Source organism: Pan troglodytes, chromosome 21, assembly GCF_028858775.2.
Source record: "Pan troglodytes isolate AG18354 chromosome 21, NHGRI_mPanTro3-v2.0_pri, whole genome shotgun sequence".
Lineage (NCBI taxonomy): Eukaryota > Metazoa > Chordata > Mammalia > Primates > Hominidae > Pan > Pan troglodytes.
This window is the reverse complement of record NC_072419.2, coordinates 51046981-51068581: the sequence shown is the minus strand read 5'-3', so window position 1 is coordinate 51068581 and position 21601 is coordinate 51046981. Positions and strand designations below refer to the sequence as shown.

At 50.8% G+C, this 21601-nt stretch overlaps 1 protein-coding gene across 2 annotated transcripts in view; it reads left to right on the top strand.

Moving 5' to 3' along the window:
• Positions 1–4238: 4238 nt before the first annotated feature.
• RIMS4 (regulating synaptic membrane exocytosis 4) overlaps positions 4239–21601 on the top strand; it is a 58926-nt gene continuing 41563 nt past the window's right edge. For both annotated transcript variants that reach the window (XM_016937978.3, XM_016937977.3), the window contains exon 1: positions 4239–4619. In XM_016937978.3, coding sequence (XP_016793467.1) covers positions 4523–4619 — 97 coding nt within the window. In that variant the 5' untranslated portion in view covers positions 4239–4522. The remainder of the gene's footprint in view (positions 4620–21601) is intronic.

Here is a 21601-nt window from a genome sequence, read left to right as displayed (position 1 = left end):
AAATTTATCTATCAAGTACCTATTACATGCGATGCACTCTGTATATGTCCAATCTCCAATCTTCATCACGATTGTGCAAAGAGGTGTTAATTATTCTCTCCCTTTTTTTTTTTTTTTTTTTTTGGAGACAGAGTCTCGCTCCGTCACCCAGGCTAAAATGCAGTGGTGTGCTCTCTGCTCACTGCAACCTCTACCTCCCAGATTCAAGCAATTCTTGTGCCTCAGCTTTCCAGGTAGCTGGGGTTACAGGCGTGCGCCACCATGCCCGGGTAATTTTTTTAATTTTTAGTAGAGACAGGGTTTTGCCACGTTGGCCAGGCTGGTCTCGAATTCCTGACCTCAAGTAATCCTCCTGCCTCAGCCTCCCAAAGTATTGGAATTACAGGGGTGAGCCACCGCGCCCAGCCTATTACTCTCATTTTTTTATGAGAACCTTGAGGGAACATACCCAAGGTCACATAAATAAAATAAGGACAGGCGTTTAAACCCAAGTCAGGCAATGCTTCTTCCACTCCACTCCACTGAGCTGCCTGGTTCTTGGCATCCTCCATCTCACTGGACTGTGAACTCCAACCTGGAAGTTCATCTCTGATTTCCCATCCCTTCCTTCTCTGGATCCACATCCACCACTTCCCTCATTCATTTTCTTAAGCATCCCTCTCCACCCCCCAAACTTGTTCTTAGAATGCATTATTCATACCCAGGTGTAAGTGGCTGACCACTTAAATTTCCCATGGGGAAACATTACATATTTACAAAGGGTAAATGATTTAAGTGTACAGGCCCAAACCCTATGGATGGAATTTTAGGCATGAGCTAACCAAGAAAGGAGAAATCACACCAAGAAGTCCAGGCACATAGGAGGTGCTATTTTCAGCTCCAACATCACATCCTCAGGGAAGCCTTCTTCGATCTCCTTATGTTGGGTTAGATTCCCCACCCACTTTTTTTTTTTTTTTTTGAGATGGAGTTTTTGCTCTGTTGCCCAGGCTGGAGTGCAGTGGCGAGATCTCAGCTCACTGCAACCTCCACCTCCTGGGTTCAAGCAATTCTCCTGCCTCAGCCTCCCAAGTAGCTGGGATTACAGGTTCCTTCTACCACGCCTGGCTAATTTTTGTATTTTTAGTAGAGATGAGGTTTTGGCATGTTGGCCAGGTTGGTCTCGAACTCCTGACCTCAGGTGATCCACCCGCCTTGGCCTCCCAAAGTGCTAGGATTACTGGCATGAGCCACTGCACCTGGCCCCCACCCACCATTTTTGACAAGAGGCCTACTCACTGTGACCTTGAGTAAGTCCATTCCCCTTCGTAAGCCTCAGTTCTTTATCTGTAAGATGGGGAGAGGATGCAAAGGATACCTATCTCCTTCCTATGGCTGGTGTGAGAATTTATTCATTCAATCAACAACTATTTACAGAACACGAACTTTTTGCCAGGCATCTTTCTGGGCTCTGGGAAGGGGAAAAAGAGACAATAAACAAATAAACAAGAATAAAAATGTGTGTGTTGTGTATGTGTGTGTGTATATATATATGCAAATACATACACATATACATGCATATACACATGTATGTGTGTTTGCACATATATACACACATATACACATGTACATAAATATGTGTGTGTCTGTATATATACATGTAACCTCCCACATATATATGAAACATGTCAGATGGTGATGAGGGCTACAGAGAAAAATAAAGCAGGGTAGAGAGGATCTGGCATTTCAGGGAGGAGTTTTTGCTACTTCATAAAGAGTGGTGAGGGAAGACTTCAGAGGGAAAGTGACATTTGAGCAGAGATCTGGGAGTGAGCTACACAGCCCTGTGCAAGGGAGAGGGCTTCAGGCAGAGGGAACAGCAGTACAGAGGTTCTGAAGCCGAGTGAGCCACCGGGGTGTCCTGGGTATGAGGACAGAGGGGTGGCAGAGCCAAAGAAATTAGGACCTTGTAGAACATGGGCTTTGACTGTGAGATGGGAGGGTTTGGGGCAGAGAAGTGGTCAGTTTCTGGTTACATTTTGTGTATAGAAATGACAGGAGTTGCTGATGGATTGAATGTGGTGTGTGTGAGACTGGAGTCAAGTATCCAACATTTCTGATCCAAACAAGTGGAAAAATGGAGCTGCCATTGACCAAGATGGGGATGATTATACCAGCACTCTTAACCATGACACCAGGCTGCCTCAAAGTCTAGATCTGGTCCCTGGGAAGGGGCTAGGGCTCAGGAGCACCTGCCGAAGGCCAGCACTGTGCTAGGTGTTTTGCACACTGTGATGGGCAGATGTGTCAGAATAACTCCAGTGATCCTTGCCCTTATGTAATACCTTGTGTGATCCCGCCCTTGTGTGAGCATGGGTGGAAACTGCGACCCTGATCAGGAATCGCTACCGGGATTATATTACATTATATGTCAAAGGGACATCATGCGAGTGGACCTGATCTAATCACACGAGACCTTTAAAAGCAGAATCTCTCAGGCCAGTAAGCAGAAGCCAAAGTAGAAAGATTCTACTGAAGGATGAGAAGGGCTTGACATCCTGAAACTGGCCTTGAAGGTGGAAGGGGCCATGTGAAAGGACCAGAAAGCCACTTCTAGGAGCTGAGGTTGACTTCTGGCTGACAGCCAGCAAGGAAACAGGAACCTCAGTCCTGCAACCACAAGGAACTGAATCCTGCCAACAACCTGAATGATCTTGGAAGCGGATTCTTCTCCAGAGCCTGCAGAGAAGAGCCCAGTCTGGCCAATACTTTGTGAGGCCCTAAGCAGAGAACCCAGCTCAGGCTGCCCAGACTTGTGACCTACAGGATTGTAAATCACTAGATTGGTGTTTTTAAGCCACTTCATTTGTTATGCAGCAATAGAAAACAAACACCTGTGTTATCTTACAGGCAGTTCACAACCATCCAAAATGGAAGGCTCCTGTCCCCATTGTACAGATGAGGAACAGGACCCATGGGATAAAGAGTTTTGCCATAGGCCACCCAGAAAGACAGCACCACAGCTGAGATTCAAACTCTGGGCTGTCTCTTTCTGAGGCCTGAACTGTTTCCATGTCGCCAGATGGCTTCATAAAGAGGTGTGCGAGCAGCTGAGAAGGTTGTTTGACATCTGGGGCCTGATTAGGTGGGCAGGGACCCTCACGTCCCAGGTCACATGCAGGGAATGGAACACGGGTTTCCGATTCGCTCGTCTCTGTCCTGGGGCTGTGAGTGTCTGAGCCCGTGTGTGTCTGAGGACTGCGGGTCGCCGAGGGTGACAATGGGAGAGTCTGTGAGTGTGAGCCTGCCAAGTGTGTCTCAGTGTACCTGAGTCTGAGGGTGTCAGTCAATCCGTCGGGATGCACCCACACTGGGAGGGATGGAGTCTGTGTGGCTGTGTCTTGGTGTGTGTGTGCTACTCTAGTGTGTCTGAGGGTGAAGGTGTGTGCATCTGGCCGTGTCAGTCAGAGTGTTTGACAGTGCTGAGATGATCACAGGGGGAGGCGACACAGAGTGTGTGCTGGGTCTGGGCTTGTGTGTTCATCTGAGTGTATGAATGTGTGTATGAATTCTGGGGTGTCTTTGGTAAGTGTGAATGCATGAGACTGTGTATGCCTACCTGAACTTCGTGGGGTTTTGTGGCATCTGAGAGTCTCCCCGTGAGGGAGGCCGGGCACCAGGGATGTCCTGCCTACCTCCCTGAGTGTGTTTGCAGGTCTCTGCGTGAGTCTGCGTGTGTCCGTGGACGTGTCTGCCCCGCATCTGTGAGGGGGTGGGTCTGTGGGTGTATCTGTCCGGGTGTCTGCGGGGCATGTTGCAGAGTGAATGTGTAGGTGTGGGTGCCTGTTTGAGCTTCTCTGTGGGTGCAGGTGTGAAGCCGAGGGTCTCTGTGTGGGAGCCCGAGTGCCGACCCGCCTGGGCGGGACCCTTTGAGCGCATCCCCTCCGAGCGCGCCAGTGTCTCTGGGAGAGGCCTGTCTGGGTGAGGGACTGGACGCCGGCCTCTCCGCAAGTCGGCCGGCTGAGGGTGGGGGCCGAGGCGGGGTCGGGAACAGCCCTCGGACCAGGGCCCAGACAACCTCGCCCGGCGCCTGCCTCCCCGCGCGCACCTGCCGGGCCCGGGGGCTGCTAGAAGAGGCCGCAGCCCGCGCCCTCCGGGCTCCCACGCCCCGCCGCGGCGCCCCCTCCCCCGGCGGCACGGATTGGCTGCGGCGCCGCTCCAAGCCCGCCTCGCGCGGCCGGCGGGGGGCGCCGCGGGCCAGAGCGCGCTGCGCCGCCACCGCCACCGCCGCCGCCGCCACCGCCGCCACAGCCGCCGCCGCCGGCAGCACAGCGCGCCTCGGGCTCCGCGCGCCGCCAGCTCCTGGCCCGCCCGCCGGCCCCGCCGCGCCCGCCAGCCCCGCAGCGGAGCCTCGGCCCGGCCGCGGGCCGCCGCCACCACGCCGCGCGCCGTACTCCGCGTCAAGAATGGGGCGGCCAAGCTGCCCAAGCCGCCCGCCGCCGCCGCCGCCGCCGCGGCCGAGGCGCCCGGCGCCGGCGCGGGCATGGAGCGCTCGCAGAGCCGCCTCAGTCTGTCCGCCTCCTTCGAGGCGCTCGCCATCTACTTCCCGTGCATGAACTCCTTCGACGACGAGGACGCAGGTAAGCGCGCGGCCCGCCCCCCAGACCCCCGGGGTGTCCCGGGATCCAGGTCCGGTAGCCCCCTCCCCGACCCGTGCGCCCTCCTCCCCACCCCCAATCCCCTGGGAAGGCGCCCCCAGGGTCTCCTTCCGCACCCACGGGACCCCAGGGTCTCCAGGATGCGCTACCTTCTGGCCTTCTCCCCCAGGGACCCCGAGATCGTCTGCATTCACCTTTCCCGCAGGTGGGCCCTTTGGGTCGCCAGGACCCATCTCCCTCCTCACCCGCGCCTATCGGAGGCCCCTTGCCTCGTCCCTGGAGCCGACCTGCCACCCTCCCTGAGTCTCCTGAATGTGCCCACTCTTCAAGCCCTGGGCTTTGGCCGTCCCACCCCTGGGGCTCCGACTCGCCCCCCGCCATTGGAGGTGGCGCGCAGACCTTACCTCTCCATCTTTGTCTTGGCCACATCCAGAGGATCCCTGCCCAAGACCCCTGCCCGGCGCCTGAGGCCTTGAGCGTCCCCAGTTATCTCTCCTCTCCTTCCCTCATGGGCTGGGGCTCCAGACTCCTGCTTCTTATACGCCTGGGGCAGACGGAGGGGAACCGGCCAGGTGACGGCCTTTCCTCCCCTCTCTTCCCGGAGAGAGGTGTAGGGCGGCGCCAACTCTACACTTGTCCGCCCGCTGGTGTGTGCCCCTGACCTCAGGTGCTCTTGTCCCTGGAGTCGCCTTTCTTGGTGGGTTGAAGCCGGCCACCAGCCAGCGGCTTGAACCTCCTCCTCCCAGGCCTGCGCACAACCTCAGCCAGAGCGAGGGGTGGGGAGCTGTAGGGAAACCTACTCTTTAGGGCCCTGGGACCCGGCAGAAGGAACATGAGAGCTCCGGATTTGGTTCTGGGGTGAGGAAAGGAATCCACCAACAGGTGGGGTAGCTAGAGGGCTTGGGTGAGAGTTCCCCAAAGAATGCCAGATTGGGAATCGGAATCAGGTTCCAGTCTTCATTGTCTACTTCTTAGCTGTGACCTTGGGCAAGTCATGCCACCTCTGAGCCTGGATTTCCTCATCTCTGAAATGGGGATCATCGTATCGATGCAAAGCTCTGTATGGTGTGAGGGTGGAGTTCAGTGTTTTATAAGCTGAAAATCCGAGAGTCTTTGAATTCATTGGGGGAACAAAACAGAGGAGTGTATGTGCTGGAGGAGTGTATGTGCTTGAGGAGCAAAATGGTTTCATGGGCACTTTCAAGTCTCTGAGGAAAACATGGACTATCTCTCCCGAAGTGCATATATGCACCATCCACAAAATGTAGCCTACGGTTTTAGGAAGTTCCTGGGCCCAGGTTTAGACTTAGTCTTTGGGGACCCTTGTCTGATCAACCTGGCCACCAAGGTTCCATCATGGGATGAAGTGGTGGGCATGTCTTCCTGCCCTTTCTCCAGAAGAATTTGTTGACTGGTGAATGAATGGGGATAGGTGAGGCAGATCCCCAATAGACCTGTCTTTCTATTGACCTGGAGGTGGGGATGAGGGTAAGGGTAAAGATGATTACTGCAGAGACATTTTACCATTTTTATAATCACCATTTTACAGAAAAAAACAACTGAGGCTCAGAGGTTTAACTTCTGCCTTGATGTAGCTGAGGGAGGTTGTATTATTATTCTGGACAAGGCAAGGTGGGAAGAAGTAGGGGGCTCCCCAACACAGTAGAGTGGTCAGCAGTCCACTTGGATCTCAAGAGCCAGGCTGGGCGGGAGCATGGGTTTGTAGGAGCATCAGAGGCAGGAGCGGTTTAGTTTTTCTTCAAAGTCATGCTCTGTGTCATGGGTCAAACACCTTGGTTATTGCAGGCTGCAGGCAACTTGCTCTGGTTTCACTTAAGTCAGAACAGATAACTTCAAGTAGTATTAATGATATTTTTAAAGGTCCACTCACGTTTGTTTTTTCCAGCAGGCTTCTTGAAATTCTTTAGTATTTCACTTGGAAGAGACCTAGAAATCATCTTGTCTATCCCCTTTTTGCCCGCAAATGGATGGGGGTGTGTGTGTATTTGTGTGAGTGTTTGTGTGTGTGTGACTGAAGCCCTGGAATGGGTGTGTGTGTGTGTGTGTCTGTGTGTATATATATATATACACATATATATGCCAAGGTCATCTAGTGAGGCAGCCACAGAGCTGAGACTAAAATCAGGTTTATGGTTCTCTTTCCATTAAACCAGTAGCCCTCCCTCTGAAAGAGGATTTTTAAGAAATCCAGACCTTACTGTGTAGAAAATGTTTCCCAGGTGAGGAGGCCTGGGGGTGCGGCTGGCGACCAAGAGTTTGGTTTGGGCATCTTGTGCTCACTGTCTGTTCTTGAGGGATGCTTCAAATTTGGGAGGGGGAGGGAGAAAGTCAACTTTCATTTCCGGAAGAATAATGAATGTCTGGTGAAAGTCGGAAGTAGGCAGCGTTGTCTTGGTGCTTAATTTCTCTTGTTCTCCTTAAAGTCATTAATTTTCTCCTAAAAGAAGCCTTTTTGGATTTATTCTTTTAGAACAGCACTGCGCTGAACTGATTTCTAAAAGCAATGGAATGGTCTCTCCCATACTGGACACAGGCGTGGCTCCACCTGCCTCTTCTCCCCTCCCTCCCCTGGCCTTCTTAATACCTGTCTGTCTCTGCTGGCTCCGTCTCAGAAGTGTGTCCCTGACAGGCCTCCGGCTCATCTAGGAGCCTCCCCTTTGTTGCTGCTTCCAACTCATGTTGAAATGCATCTTTTTCCAACTAGACTGAGCCAGAGCCATCTTCAGAGTTTAGTTGCCATCCTTTTGCTAGTTTCCTGAGAAATGGTGTGAGAAGGAGCCTTTTTCTCATTAGCCTTAACTGGGGCAGAGCACATTCCTGATTTGGACTTGGGATCCTTGGCCATTGGGGTGGGCACAGGAAGCTGAGCCTTCTTCACACCTCTTTCTAGCCCCCCATGGGCCCAGGATGCTGGTCATTACTGGTTCCCAGAATTCCTCTCAAGGGGCATCTTCCCTCGTGCACTTTGAACTTACTTCTTGAGATGCTCCTTTTGCCCTCTTTCACAAGGATGCTGGGGCTTTAGGGAAACATGTGCTTGGAGGCGTTTTTTTGTGTGTGTGTTTTGTTGCCCAGCCTTGTTGGCACTGGGTTTGTAATCAGGGAGGAGTTAGACACGTGGCCTCGGTTTCGTATCTGTAAGGAAGAAGAAAAATAATAACATGGACTGCATAGGGTTAACATTTTACAAATGATTACCTTTGTGCGAGACATATTCCCAGGCATTTTAAAAATATTAACTCATTCCTCATAGCAAGCCTATAAAACTGCTATCCTGTTAACATCCCCATTTTCAGATGAGAAAACTGAGGCACAGACATATTAATTCATTCAAGGTCACTCAGCCAGGAAGTGAGGGAATGAAGCCTTGAACTTGGGCAATCTGACCTAAGCATCTATGCTTTTAATCAACCATTATGCTGTTTGTGCTGTGCAGAAGTCTTAGTACAGTACCTGGCATGAGGTAGGCTCTCACTACATGTTAGCTGTTATCTATCTTATTACTGAGAAACAGTTGTTTCTGAACATGACTGTAGAAAAGAATCTGTGGGTTTGGGGAGGGGAGAAGGCTGATTCTCAAAATGCTAGCTTTATAATTTTAATAGGCTAATCTTATTGCATCGTTATAGTTATTAAGGTAGAGCTGGGCCCTCCTTCTTTGAAGTGGCTTAAACATAGGGCTTTGGGAGACTCGCCTGCCAGTCAAGAGGGTGGGGAGGATTTCAGCCACTGGTTCCCTGCTCTTCCTGACCACTTCATTTGCACCAATCACATCTACAGTCCCAGCCCTGACACTCTGCCTTGGGGCCTAGCTGGGGAGCTGGGGTGTCTCTAGTTTCCAACAGATGCCAAAGGGGGTTGTTACATCAGGGTCTGGAATTCAGCCTGGTGTTCTTGAGCCTGCCCAAGTGGTTTCAGCGTCCAGTTCTCCCCCTCCCGCCTGGGAGAAGGGCGGAGAAGCTGGAGCAGCCAGCTCTGATTTGCCCATAGGATGGAAGCTTCGATCCAGCGCAGGGAGGAGGTTGCCATGGCAACACCAGCCAGCTACCGGTCCCTCTCCTAGCGGTTTGGGCCACATCTCTGGGCTGGAAAGCCCTTCCTGGCACCACCCTCTTCCGCTCAGACCAAATCTGTTGGGCTGGGGGCAGGGTGGGATAGTGGATGGGATCCAAAAACTAGTACCACAGCACCCCGCTCCCCATTTTTGGACAGAGGGGAAATGTAGGGGGTGGTCTGAGTACTTCTGGGTGATGAGGCGGCGATACCCATATCCTGCCAGACAGATCCTGGCAGGGAGAATCAGAGTTCCGATTTCTCTCCACACCCCCAGGCACCTGGAATGACCTCACTGGAGTTCTCCCCCTCCCCCTTTATTCCATTTGGCAGAGTTTTCTTTCCCAGACCAAGTGCTAACTTTTGTCCTTGAAATTTGACCTGAGCTTTTTCTGGGAAACAAAATGTCCTGCTGTCTCACCCCTTCCCTCTAAGATGGTGGGAATGAATCCTTCAGCCCTAGAAGGAGGCTGGCAGGGTGGATGAGGGAGGAGGCCTTAAAATATCCTTCATGGTCAGGACCACGTGGAGGCATGAAGTTGCGGCTTTGAAGCCTCCACTCCCACCCTCACCCTCCAGGGCAGGACACTTCCTCTCTCACTTCTTCCTGACCACACCCCCCTTCCCATTTTCTTAATGTTTTCAGAGCTGGGCAGAACTCTTGTAGATTTGGATAAGTGAAGCATGATGGAGAATTGAACCAGTTGTTCCCATAGTTCAAGTAGAGGGGTGGGGTGAGAGTGTGGACGCAAACCACTTTATTTATTTATTTACTTTGAGGCAGGGTCTCCCTCTGTCGCCCAAGGTGGGGTGCAGTGGTGCGATCTCAGTTCGCTGCAATCTCTGCCTCCCAGGCTCAAGTGATCTTCTCACTTCAGCCTCCCAAGTGGCTGGGACTACAGTCATGCACCACCACCAGATGCAGATGGGGTTTCACTATGTCACCCAGACTGGTCTCAAACTCCTGAACTCAACGATCCTCCCGTCTTGGACTCCCAAAGTGCTAAGATTACAGGCATGCGCCACCATGCCCAGCCCAAACCACTTTATTTTAATCAAATTATCCTGAAAGAATGATCTTAGAAAATCAGGTGCATGAGGATTCACGCCTTACCCCATCGTACAGATCACTGGTCTGCAGGTCTGCTCTGGTGCAATCAGTGCTCTTTCCTTATCTTCTGTCTCCCTTAGGCACCCCCTTCCCCATCCCCAAGCCCCTAGACTCCTGGCTCCAGCTTCCTCGGTTTGCAGCTGCCATAGGCCCACCTAGTTCTGTTTGGTGGGAAGGGGGAGAGAGGTCCATCTACCTTGTTTCCCTTTCAGGATGTGGCTCTGCATCCCTCCCCACTCCCTGCTAGAACCAGAGGCAGAGCAAGTTCCAACTGAAGGCTGAGTGGGGGTGAAGGGAGAGATGCGGAGGAGAGCGAGAATGGAAGGAAGCCTTCACCCTCAGCCGACCCTCTTGTCTGTCTGAGGGACTTTTTTCTACTTTGCCTCCTCTGTGTCTTTTCTTTATGGCCGTAGCAACCATCATTTCATCATGTCTTTTAAAAATTGCTGGAAAGGTGCCACTTTTGGTGAATGTGCTCAAAAGGGTGCAGTATCTCCCCCACTATAAACCTTCCCCCATTCTGCATTCCTCGTCAGTTCCACTGCCTTTTTGTATTGGAAAGATAACTGGGCTTGGATTTGAATCCGCTCTGGCTCTGACCTCAAGCAAGTCTCTTAACCTTCCTGAGCCTCATCTGGAAAAAAAGGGTTAATTATTTTTGTTCAAGCATCTCTCAGGATTATAAAAATAAAATGATTGATGGGCTTGCTTGGCCATGCTCATTGCTTTCTGTGATCGCACTGAATTCTATGGCAACCTGAAGGGGTAGCTGCTGTTGCAGATGTACCCATTTTGCAGATGAGGAAAGCCAGGCAGCTTAGAGCAGTTGAATTCATGACTCTCTCAGGTTATAGGGTGGTGATTCAAACCCAGGTGTGTTTGACTGTAGGCCATCTTCTGCTTCTGGGCATGAAATGAGATCCTGGGTGGGACAGGACTATGTAAGCTCCTGGGGCTGTGCTTGTGCTGTCAGAACAGCAGGTGACAAAGGCCTGGGTGTGATGTGCCCCACCAGGGTCCACCAGCCCGCTACAATCCACCCACCCATTGGAGTGCCTTCCCTGCCACTGGTTCCTGGTTGATCCCTATCACAGTTGGCCCTCAGCTGCCGTGGCTGCCTGGCCTCCTTGAAGAATCCAGTTGTCTGCCCTGGCCCTGGGGGCCAAGCCATCACCTGCCTCTCCAGACTGATGTAGGCCAGTGCTGGATTATATTTAACGCTGTGCTATTTCCACTTGACAGCTCCAGAGCGCCGTCCCCCCTCCCCTTTTTTCCTTCCTCCCCCCTCCCCTTCTGATTCACTCGGAAACTGAGGAGGCTGATGTCAGCGCCTTATTCTTAGCCCCCGTAATTGTAACTGCATTTAGCAGTGCGCACTTCATTAACAGTTTCTGCGACGGGGGAGTGAGATGACTGTGTGGCTGGGCAGGGATGTGGATGGGGGTGGCGAGAGGGCAGCTGCTGCCAGGACCCTGGCCAGCTGCCTTCTCTGGATGGACCAGCTGGGCTGCTTCCAGGTCTGGCTTTCCAAGACTGGAAGTCTTGGAAGGACCCTTGGAGAGCATCTAGCCCATTTCCTCATTAAGCAAGTAGGGAAACAGGCTCAAAGAGGTGAAGTGGCTTGCCAAGGTCACATATTAAGGATCCAGAGCTCTGACCTCTGAGTCCAGGTTTTCTTTTCTGGTATTTGTTCATTCAGTTAGTAGTTAATGAGCTGCTCAGTGTTAATGTTCTAGGTGCTAGGGTGCTAGGGATATATCAAGGAACAAGTCAGACATGGTTTCTGCTCTCAGGGAGTTATATTCTGGGGTGGGGGAAACAGACAATAAATAGGTAACCAATTCAATAAAGAATTTCAGGTTCTGCTAAGTGGAATGAAAATGGAACGATGATGGGCTAGGAGATAATGTTAAGTAAGGTAGTCAGGGAAGGCTAAGGAGGTGATATCTGAGATAAAGCCTAACTGACAAAGAGCCAGCAATGGGAATATGAGGAGGAAGAGTGTTCCAGGCAGAGGGAATAGCTGTGCAAAGGCCCTGAGGTCAGTGCGAGTTTGAGTTTTAGGGAATAGAAAGCAGACCAGTGTGGCTAGAGATGACAGACCAGTGTGGTTAGAGAGACAAGATCAGAGAAGGGGGCAAATTATCTCAGCCTTGTAGAGGATAAAGATTATCCAGTGCGGGAACTGAGGTCCGAAGAAGGAAAAGAAAAGGCCCCCAGCTGGGTGAAGTTAGAGAGAGGCCAAGAACTCATGCCCCCTGAATCCCTGTTTTTTATGTTCCTTAGGTGCAGATGGCTGTGCCTTTACATGCATAACACAGCTTCCTTTCACGCTGTAGCTGGAAGGCACTGTGGAGTCCAGGCTGGGTTCTTTCTGCTCACCCTGCCTGCCTCCACCCCTCTTCGAATCTCACCTGACCCAGACTGATGATGTAGGTGTGAGAGACCCTGGGGAACTTCCATGGACGGACAGAAAGAACATAGCTTTGGAATCCGGCAGATCTGAATTTTCATCTTGACTGCCACTTCTAAATTGTATGACTGTAGGCAAGTTGCTTCAACCCTCTGGGGTTCAATGTCCGCATCTGTAAAATGGGGCATAATAATAGCAAACACTCAAGAGGGTTATAGTAAGGAGTAAATGACATCATGCACACAACACACCTAACCCAGAGCTGGACGTATGGAATAAGGTGTCCTTTGCTATGAGGATTAATGGATGAGAGTGCGTGTTTAACCCTCGGCACATAGTAGGTTCCCAGTCATTGGTAGCAGCTGCAGTTGTCACAGTGGCTGTTGTCAGTTTAAATGGGTTAGAGCAGGGCCGCCAAACTTGAGTGAGCCTCAGAATCCTCTGGAGGGCTTCTTAATGCAGACTGCTGGGCCCACCCAGAGTCTTTTATTTAGTTTGGGGGCAGGAGGGACTTGAGGATTTCATTGCTAACAAGTTCCCACGTGATGCAGATTCGGATGGTACTGATCCAGGGACCCTACCTTGAGAACCACTGGGTTGGAGGAAAAGGCTGGAGAGAACTGAAGGGGTCTTGCCAACGTGGGATATCTCCTGGCTCCTGATGTCTTAGATGCTGGGACATTGGGTACCAAATTCAGTCCTGGGTATGGTCTTCAGGCCCTCTTGTTTCTGTCACAGAGTCTATGATCCAAATGAGTCTCAGCTGCTGCCTGCGTTGTGCCAGGTTTAACACGTAGGCCCTCATAAAGCCTCTAGGAAGTCATTTGTACAAAGGATAAGTGAGTCAAAATGAGCAATGCATCAGGCCATGAGACCATTGCATGGGATATTGGACCCAGACAGCTCTGGGAATTCTGAGGATTCAGGTCTAGCTCCTTTTTCGTCCAGAGAGAACAGGACATGGTCCCTTTTCTGCACTGGGAAAAGGGAGGGCTATGTGTTAAAACCAGGAAGTTCATTTGAGGACAAACCTCTACGGGGAAGAAGTAAATCAAAGGAATCATGGATGTAAAGGGGGCAAAGTGCTGGGAAATGCTACCGGGGGAGTTTACTGAGTCAGTTTATTCAGATGTTTCTAAGAAAGGGGTCGCTGATAATTTTCTAGGGAAGATTGGGGTCTAGCTCAGGTTGGAGGCAGGGGACCAACCTTGATGTGATGAGATTCTCACCCAGCCCCATACAACTCAGAATCTGAAGACAAAGGCACTTAAAAATAGTTTCCGGGTGGGACTTGTCCTAAACTGATGGGAAATACCCTCTGTGAGGGGTGGCTTGGGATAGTAAAAATGAGCGGACTTGGGAGGCCCAAAGACCTGGGTTTGCATCTCTGGCCCTTTCTAGCTGTGCATCATGACTGTGGTATGTAACTGATCTAGGCCTCAGCCTGTCCTTTGCAAAATGGAATTAGAGATACCTTGTGAGAATTCCAGAGGATGTATGTACAACACATAGAAGACATCCAAGCTATGGAAGCTGCTGCCTTTCCTTTTCCTGTAGACTTCATAAAAATGATGTGATGTGCACATCTGGGTGGAGGAAGGGTGGGATGGGGCAGCACACAGCTGGCGTCAGGCCTCCTTGCTCTGGTCTAGGTATGTGGTGTTTACTGTGTGCACAGTGGAGCCTGAAAGGCTGCATGAGGAGTGAAGAGAGAAGGACTTTGTTCATCGCCGAGTCTCAGTGTCTCCTACACCCACTTTTTGACTCTTTGGGCCTCAGTATCCCTGCCTGCAGAGTGAGAGTCTGGTGGGCTTGGTTTAGATATACCCAGAGTCTCCCAGAGAAGGTAGGACACTTGTACAGGCCCTCCAGTTCCTCCTTTGTCTCCCCCTGGCTCTGCGGTAGCCCCTACATGGTTATTTTTCATCCCCAGAGCGCCCCCTCCTGCCAGTTTCTCTCTAGCTGATCTTTGCTTGATTGGTCTTGGATAATTTTTAAAGTATTTTTTTGGATTAGGTAATATATGCAGATGCTACAACATTTTAAACACAAATAAAATATCCGGGGGAAGTGTCCTGGGCACCCCTGTCTTCTGATCCTCATGTCCCATCCCCGGTACAAGCACTGTTATCAGCTTTTATAATGCTTTATGCTGTTATTACTGCTGATAACGTAGATACATCGTAAAAAAGCCGAACAGCACCAGAGGACATCCAAAGAAATGGCATCTCCCTCCTACTCAGCTATCCAGTCCCACTCCCACAAGCCACCATCACACTCTTTCAGGCTACCAGTTTTTTCTTATTTTCCTGTTTTTGAATTCTTATTAAGCACTTATGGTGGTGCCCATCCCTGTGCCAGGCACTGTGAGAGTTCCAGAGAAGTTGGGTTGCACTAGGCAGTATAGCATGGTGAAAGTAACGAGCTCCACAGCCAGATAACCTGGATTTGAATCTTGGCTCTGCCGCTTATTGGCTGTGTGACTCTGAGCAAGTCACTTAACCTCCCTGAGCCTGTTTCCTCATCTGCAAAACGGGCTTATCATAGCCCCTTCCTGCCTCGAAGGTGTCAAGAGGATTAGATGAATAAATATTGGTAGAGAGCCTGGTACACAGTGAAAGTGTCTTAAGAGTGTTAGCTGTCATTATTTTAGTTGAAAGTCCCTCTGAGGTCATCTACTGTGGCTATCTTAGTTGAGGCCCAGAGAGCAATCTCAATTGGCCTGAAGCCTCACAGGAGGTCTGTGGCAATGATGTTTCTGGATACACAGCTCAGGATCTCTCCCTGTCGCCTGAGGCACCCCAAGTAGCCATCATGGACCCTGCGGCACCTGAGGCCTCAAGTCTGCTCCCTTTATCTCCAGCACTCAGTGTCCCTAGTGAATGCCACCTGGAGTCACCCTGAGAGTGGGTGGAAAGATATGTCACTAATTGGGCCCTCTAATGAAAATTAATTAGTTCCTCAGCAAATGTCTTGAGCAGCATCTTTCATCAGCCTGGGCCCAACACCAAGACTGGACCAGGTGCCTCCGGGGCCCATCCAAGCCCCGGCCGAGCCACCCCCGAGCCATCTGGCCTCAGGAAACTACCATTTGTGCCCAGCTTCTACTGGGCATGCTAAGTCCTCGCAGAGGGACCCCCAAACTGGGCAGCTGGGCCCTGAGGAGAGTCAGGTGTGTGGCTCTAGCAAGGGATAATTTTTTTTTTTTTCTGAGATGGAGTCTCGCTCTGTTGCCCAGTCTAGAGTGCAGTGGCATGATCTCAGGTGACTGTAACCTCTGCCTCCTGGGTTCATGTGATTCTCCTGCCTCAGCCTCCTGAGTGGCTGGGACTACAGGCGCGTGCCACCATGCCCAGCTAATTTTTATATTTTTAGTAGAGATGGAGTTTCACCATATTGGCCAGGCTGGTCTCGAACTCCTGACCTCAGGTGATCTGCCCACCTCAGCCTCCCAAAGGGCGGGGATTACAGGCATGAGCCACCACACCCGGCTCAAGGGAGAATTTAACATGTACCTTCTTCTCTGGACTTTCCCCAGAAGTCACTTGATTTTGTAACGAATACAGAAAATCAGGAGAACTCTTCACTCCTGTTTCCACTGTCTTAGCCTGAGACGTGGATTTTTGTGCAAGTGCTCTGTGGGAGTGCTCGCAGGTGAAACCTGCAAGAGAGGGAGAGGGAGACGCAGCATGGGGCAGGAGAAGAAGCAGCCAGACATGGGCACTTGGCTGCAGGCTAACTTCAGCCAGATCCTGGGGAGCTCTGGAGAATGGATGGCATGGCAGGGTTGACTAGGCTTCGGTACTCCTATAGCAGGGTAGTCCCCCGAGGGCATAACTGTTGGGGCAAGGCAGCTCCTATGAGCTAAGGGCAGTTGTCCGAAGATGGGGCAGCTGTGAGCCGGCACCAGCAGATACTCATGGCAGCTGAGTGATGGGGGACCTGCTTAGCATGGGGGATCTGGCCAAGATACCAGTGGGGTCCACTCACCCACTGTCTGGGAACCCCTGACTACAGAGTGGGGAGAGTGGGTGTGCTCAGCTCTGTGCTGAGCAATGTCCAACCCTCGTTTCAGGTCACCCTCCACAAGGTGGGCATAGTCATTACATTCGGCCATATGGAGAAATTGAGCATCTGGATGGACTTCTGACTTGGCCAAGGTCACACAGCTAGTGAGGGGCAGAACAGGACTTCAAACCCAGGCCTATTCCAACACTTGTGTTCTTTCCAGCATTCTGTACTGTATTTAATGTTTTTCATGAATATATACATGTATCTCATGCTTCTTTGTGGGCCTCTTTCCAAGTCCCTCTTTGGAGGGTGCCTGTCCTGACTTTCTACTTTGCACCTTGCAGACATGAAGTCTTTTGTGTCTGACAAAGGATTTTAATATATTTGAGCCTGCCTGATCCTCATGAAAAGTTGGCCGTGTATCCAGAGAGGAGGGCAGAGGCCCTAATAGGTGGCCTGAGGTGAAAGCAGAAGGGGTAGTTGATTTGTCGTGGGATGAGCCCTGGATTTGTCATAAAGAAACCTGGGTTTGAGATCTCATTTCTGCCAGTTTGCCAACTGACCCTGGGCAAGTCATTCCCCTCTTTGAACTTTGATTTCCTCATTAGATGAACAGGTTCACAGCTATAAGCAGGAGGTAACCTACAGGTGGTTTAGTGATACTGCACATATCAAAGACACATGGCAAGGCTCTGACTGGGGAGTGCGGGAAGGGTCTCAAACCAAGGCTGACCTCTGCCTTTGCTGAGGAGACAATGTGTGTGCAGGGAACAGCTTTAAATTAGGGCTCGTCTGTAAAATGGGCATGATGACACTTGCCCTGCTCTCCTAGTTTAGGTTTTCCCAGAACAGAGCCTGACACAAGGAATCAAGTACAAGTATTAGGGCAAACCACCTGAAACTGCCATTTTATTAGTGGAAGCAGTCTAATAGAATTTTGTATGCTTCATATGGTTCACAAAGGTGATGGATGAAACCCCAGGATGGGAGTGAGAAAGTGAGGCAGAGAAAGAAGTCAGGAGACTGTGTATTATCAGGCAGGTTAACCCAAGCAAGGGCAACTGGAGTTTAGTCTTGCTGGGGACTTCTGGGGAGACAGTGTAGCACAGAACTCAGCAAGCTGCTTCTGTAAAGGGCCAGACAGTAGATATTTTAGTCTTTGCAGGATTACAGTCTCTGTTGTAACTGCTCAATCATGAAGTTGTAGTGAGAAAGCAGCCCCAGACAATATGTAAATGAAAGGGCGAGCTGTGTTCTAATAAAACTTTATTTACAAAAATAGGCAGCAAGATGGATTTAGTCCGAGGCCCATAGTTTGCAGACTCCTGGGGTAGAACGCGCGCTTTAGTTACCCCACCCAGGAAAGAGGGAGCTCAGGTATTTATACAGCAGTTCCCATCAGTCATTGGTTAAGAGCTGCTAGGGAAGATCAGAGAGTTGGTTATTGCCTGTTTATTTCCAGCCTGCCATGGGTGGTAGCCCTCAGGCAGAGAAATGCAGGTGCTGGCAATAGGAGACTGGGCCAGGACAAGGGGTTAGGACATGAGGAATGACAGCATTGCTCACTCCAGCTCAGGGGAATGGCTTGTTTGACTATTTGGAGAATGTACTAGAAAGGCACAGGATGAACACAGGAAACAAGTGTTGTATAGAGCCAGATTAGTTGACTTCATATTTCCAGCTCTTCCAAGCATTTGTTCCTTCCAGGCAAAACCCAGCTTCTTCATATTTGACAGTCTTGTTTGAGTTTTCTCCCTCCATGCCTCACTTAGGCCATTTCCTCAGCTGGGGTGCCTGATGTCTCCTTCTCCAGGGCTCCAGGGTCACCTCCTCCAGGAAGCACACCCTTCTTCTCTAGGGTGGAGGTGACCATTCCTGGGAGCCCCTGTGGTACTTTGCTTTTCTCCTTCTCCAGTGCTTGCACAGTCTGGCTTTTCACTTTTTCACTGTCACACTGTGAGCCCCTGCAGGGCAGGGACTGTGTGATTCCCATCTGCATCCCACCAATGGACACTGACTTGGGAAAGGCAGAGTTGAATCCCAAGCCCCTCCCTTCCTCCCCTTCTCTCTCCTCTCCTTCCTCCCCACTCTGTTTCCTTCTTTCTTCTCCAGTAGTTGCTCATGGCCAAGCCGTGTTCTGGTGACCTAAGGCAAGTCCAGTCTTTGTTGTCATGGAATTACATTCTGGTTCCTGGGGTGAGGGGGGTTGTTGGACATTACACAGCTTGAAGAAGCAACTAATAATCCGATCATGGCTGTGATAAAGAGTCATATAAGACAAGTACAGGGTGCTGGGAAAGGCCATAGCAGGGAGAACTGACATGTTGGGTGGGGGGCACAGGGAGGGGGACAGCTCAGCAGAGACCTGAGGTGTGAGTAGCATTGGCCAAGTGAAGGCACGGCAGGGGAGGGGAGGGGGTGAGACAGGATGCTGTGAACACAGACTTGATAGTGATGGGAAGGGGGATGGAATCCTGGACTCTCTGGCTGTCTCTCCCGCTCCCGCTCCCCTCTCCCCACAGATGGAAATAACTATAATTGCTTCTGCATGACAGAATTATGGATAGTTTTTGCTTTCTAGTTTGTGCTTTTTTTGTATTTTCCAGATTTTCTACAATGGGCATATCATGGTAAAAATTAAGGGCTTCAGAGTCTGGAGACCACACTCTGCCTAGCTGCTGCGTGACCTGTTCCACATTATTTTTCACTTGGTGGTGCTTCTGTTTCTCTCTGTGTAAAAGGCCGATAAAGATAATTACCATGGCTCACATGGCACCCCTTGCATTCTGACACTTCACTTCCATTCACTCATTCGAGCCCCAAAACTACTCTGTGAGGTTGTTTTGGGGGCTATCCCTATTTTTTTTTTTGGAGATGGAGTCTCGCTCTGTCTCCCAGGCTGGAGTGCAGTGGCACGATCTTGGCTCACTTCAAGCTCTGCCTCCCAGGTTCACTCCATTCTCCTGCCTCAGCCTCCCAAGTAGCTGGGACTGCAGGCGCCCGCCATCACACCTGGCTAATATTTTGTTTTAGTAGAGATGGGGTTTCACTGTGTTAGCCAGGATGGTCTCGATCTCCTGACTTCATGATCCGCCTGCCTCAGCCTCCCAAAGTGCTGGGATTACAGGCGTGAGCCACTGTGCCTGGCTGGCTATCCCTGTTTTATAGATGAGGAAACTGAGGCACAGAAACATTAGGTAAGTTGCCCAAGATCACACAGGGTCCAAGGCAGAATTCAAGTCCAGCTCTTTGGGCTCTGGAGCTTCGCCACTTGGCTCCATTGCCTACCTTACAGGGTAGGGGTGAGAGGACACCTGTGAAGCCCTTAGTACAGTGCGTGGTACATAATTAGTGCTCAATAAATGTTAGCTGTTGTTAGTATTAGCCGTTGTGCAGGGGCCCTGAGGCAGGAGTAGGCCATGGTCTTTTGAAAGCCCAGGGAAAGGGGTATGTTGTTGGGAGGTAGCAGAACTGGATGATACTAGGCCTTTAAAGTTGAGGCTCTTGGGCTTGAGCTTAAGATCAGTTGGAACCCCTCTTGGGTTTTTAGCAGGGATGTGACAAACTCAGATTTAGGGTTTGCCAATCTTTAAATACCTCTCTGGCCGCAGGCAAGGAGTGAAGCCAAGAGACCCAGAGATGGCTCCCTTTGGTTATAGTGGCTCTCCCCAGACAGATCTGACCATCTATCCCTAGTTCTCAGGCCAGGATAGTGATATCTCCTGGTGTCTGGGCTGGCCACGTGGGCCAGTGCGCAAGAGACAAAAAAAGTCAGCAGTGTGTCACCAGGCTGGTCTGGTGATGCCGGGAGGCTGGGAAGTGCCGGTTTGAAGGCAGGAACAAATTACTCTCCTGGAGACAAGGCCAGGCCAGTTCCTGCCGTGTTACATTATTAAATTTGTAATCTTCATTCTAATACTTTCCAGCAGTGTATAAGAACCAAATTTAAAATGCCGGCTTTATATTTCTGGAACGAAGCTCTTTGTCAAGAACTCTTGAAGCCCATAATTTCTCTCCAGAGGTAAATGTCTAAGTCTTTAAAAAATTAAAATAAAAAAATACAGGAAAACCGCTCTTTAGTTAAGGCTAAGTTTGAATGGTTGACGAACTCAACCCTGGTCAGGAATTGGGAGTGGGGTCTGAATGTCTCCAGCCCCAGAAAAGGCCCAGGCTGGGATGGGGCCTACAGATACGACTCCTCAATCTGAGCCTTGCTGGGGAAGAAAGCGAGAGAAGCTTCATGCCTACCTCAACCCCAAGTGGTTGGTACGTCTGTTGATTTGGGAAAGGCTTTGGTAAAAATTGGAGACCACAGTTCCCAAAGGAATCACCCCTTATAAACCTCTTGTGAGTTTTCTCATGACCCATTTGGTGAATATCAGACCTGGCTGGCGGTAGAATTGGGTACTGTCTCATTCCTGCCTTTATTTTTAGAGACAGGGTCTCACTCTGTCACCCAGGCTTGGAGTGCACTGGCTCAGTCATGGCCCACTGAAGCTGCAAACTCTTGGGCTCAAGTGATCCTCCTGCCTCAGCGTCCCAAAAAGCTGGGACTACAGGTACATGCCAGCCTGCCCAGCTAATTTTATTTTTTTGTAGAGACAGAATCTTGCTATGTTGCCCAGGCTGGTCTTGAACTCTTGGGCTGAAGCAATCCTCTCACCTTGGTCTCCCAATACACTGGGATTACAAGCATGAGCCACCATGCCCAGCCTTCATTTCTACCTTTAGACCTGGGCAAGGAGGGCCCTGATCTCGGGTTGCCAGCATTACTGGAATGTTCTCTGACCCTCCTCCAGTCAGGCCTCTGGCTTCACTCTTATTACCCACCTGAACTCCTCCTTCTAGGCCTGTTCTAGACATGGGGACCCTGAAATTCCCTGCCCAAATGGCCCTGAGTCAGCTTTCAGGGTCTGTCTCAACCCCTTCCCTGGCTTCATTCTCCTGAGGATGGATGCATCCATCGGTAGTATCCTGAGGGTGGCCCTGAAGGTGCTGTTTGTGGAGGCGACAGCCGGCACAGATGTGCAGAGTGAGCCCTCTGGATATGGGAGCAGAGGGAGAAAGGGTGGACCATGGCTGAGGGCTGGCTCCCTCCCCCTCCGCATTCATCTGTGGCACTTGGAGGATTCTAAATTTGAGCTGTCCTGGCCTTGAAGGTCATTATGAAGACATATTTGTCAGAATGAAAGGATAGAACATATTTTATTTAATAGCCTGATTTATAACTTTTACATATTTAGAATAAGTATGAAGTCCTCCATTTGTACTCCTGCCCTGGGCCGCACAATCTTGGAGGGGCCTTTGTGTTATCCTTAGAACTGAGAGTGAGCACAGCCCAGGGTGGCCCTTCCC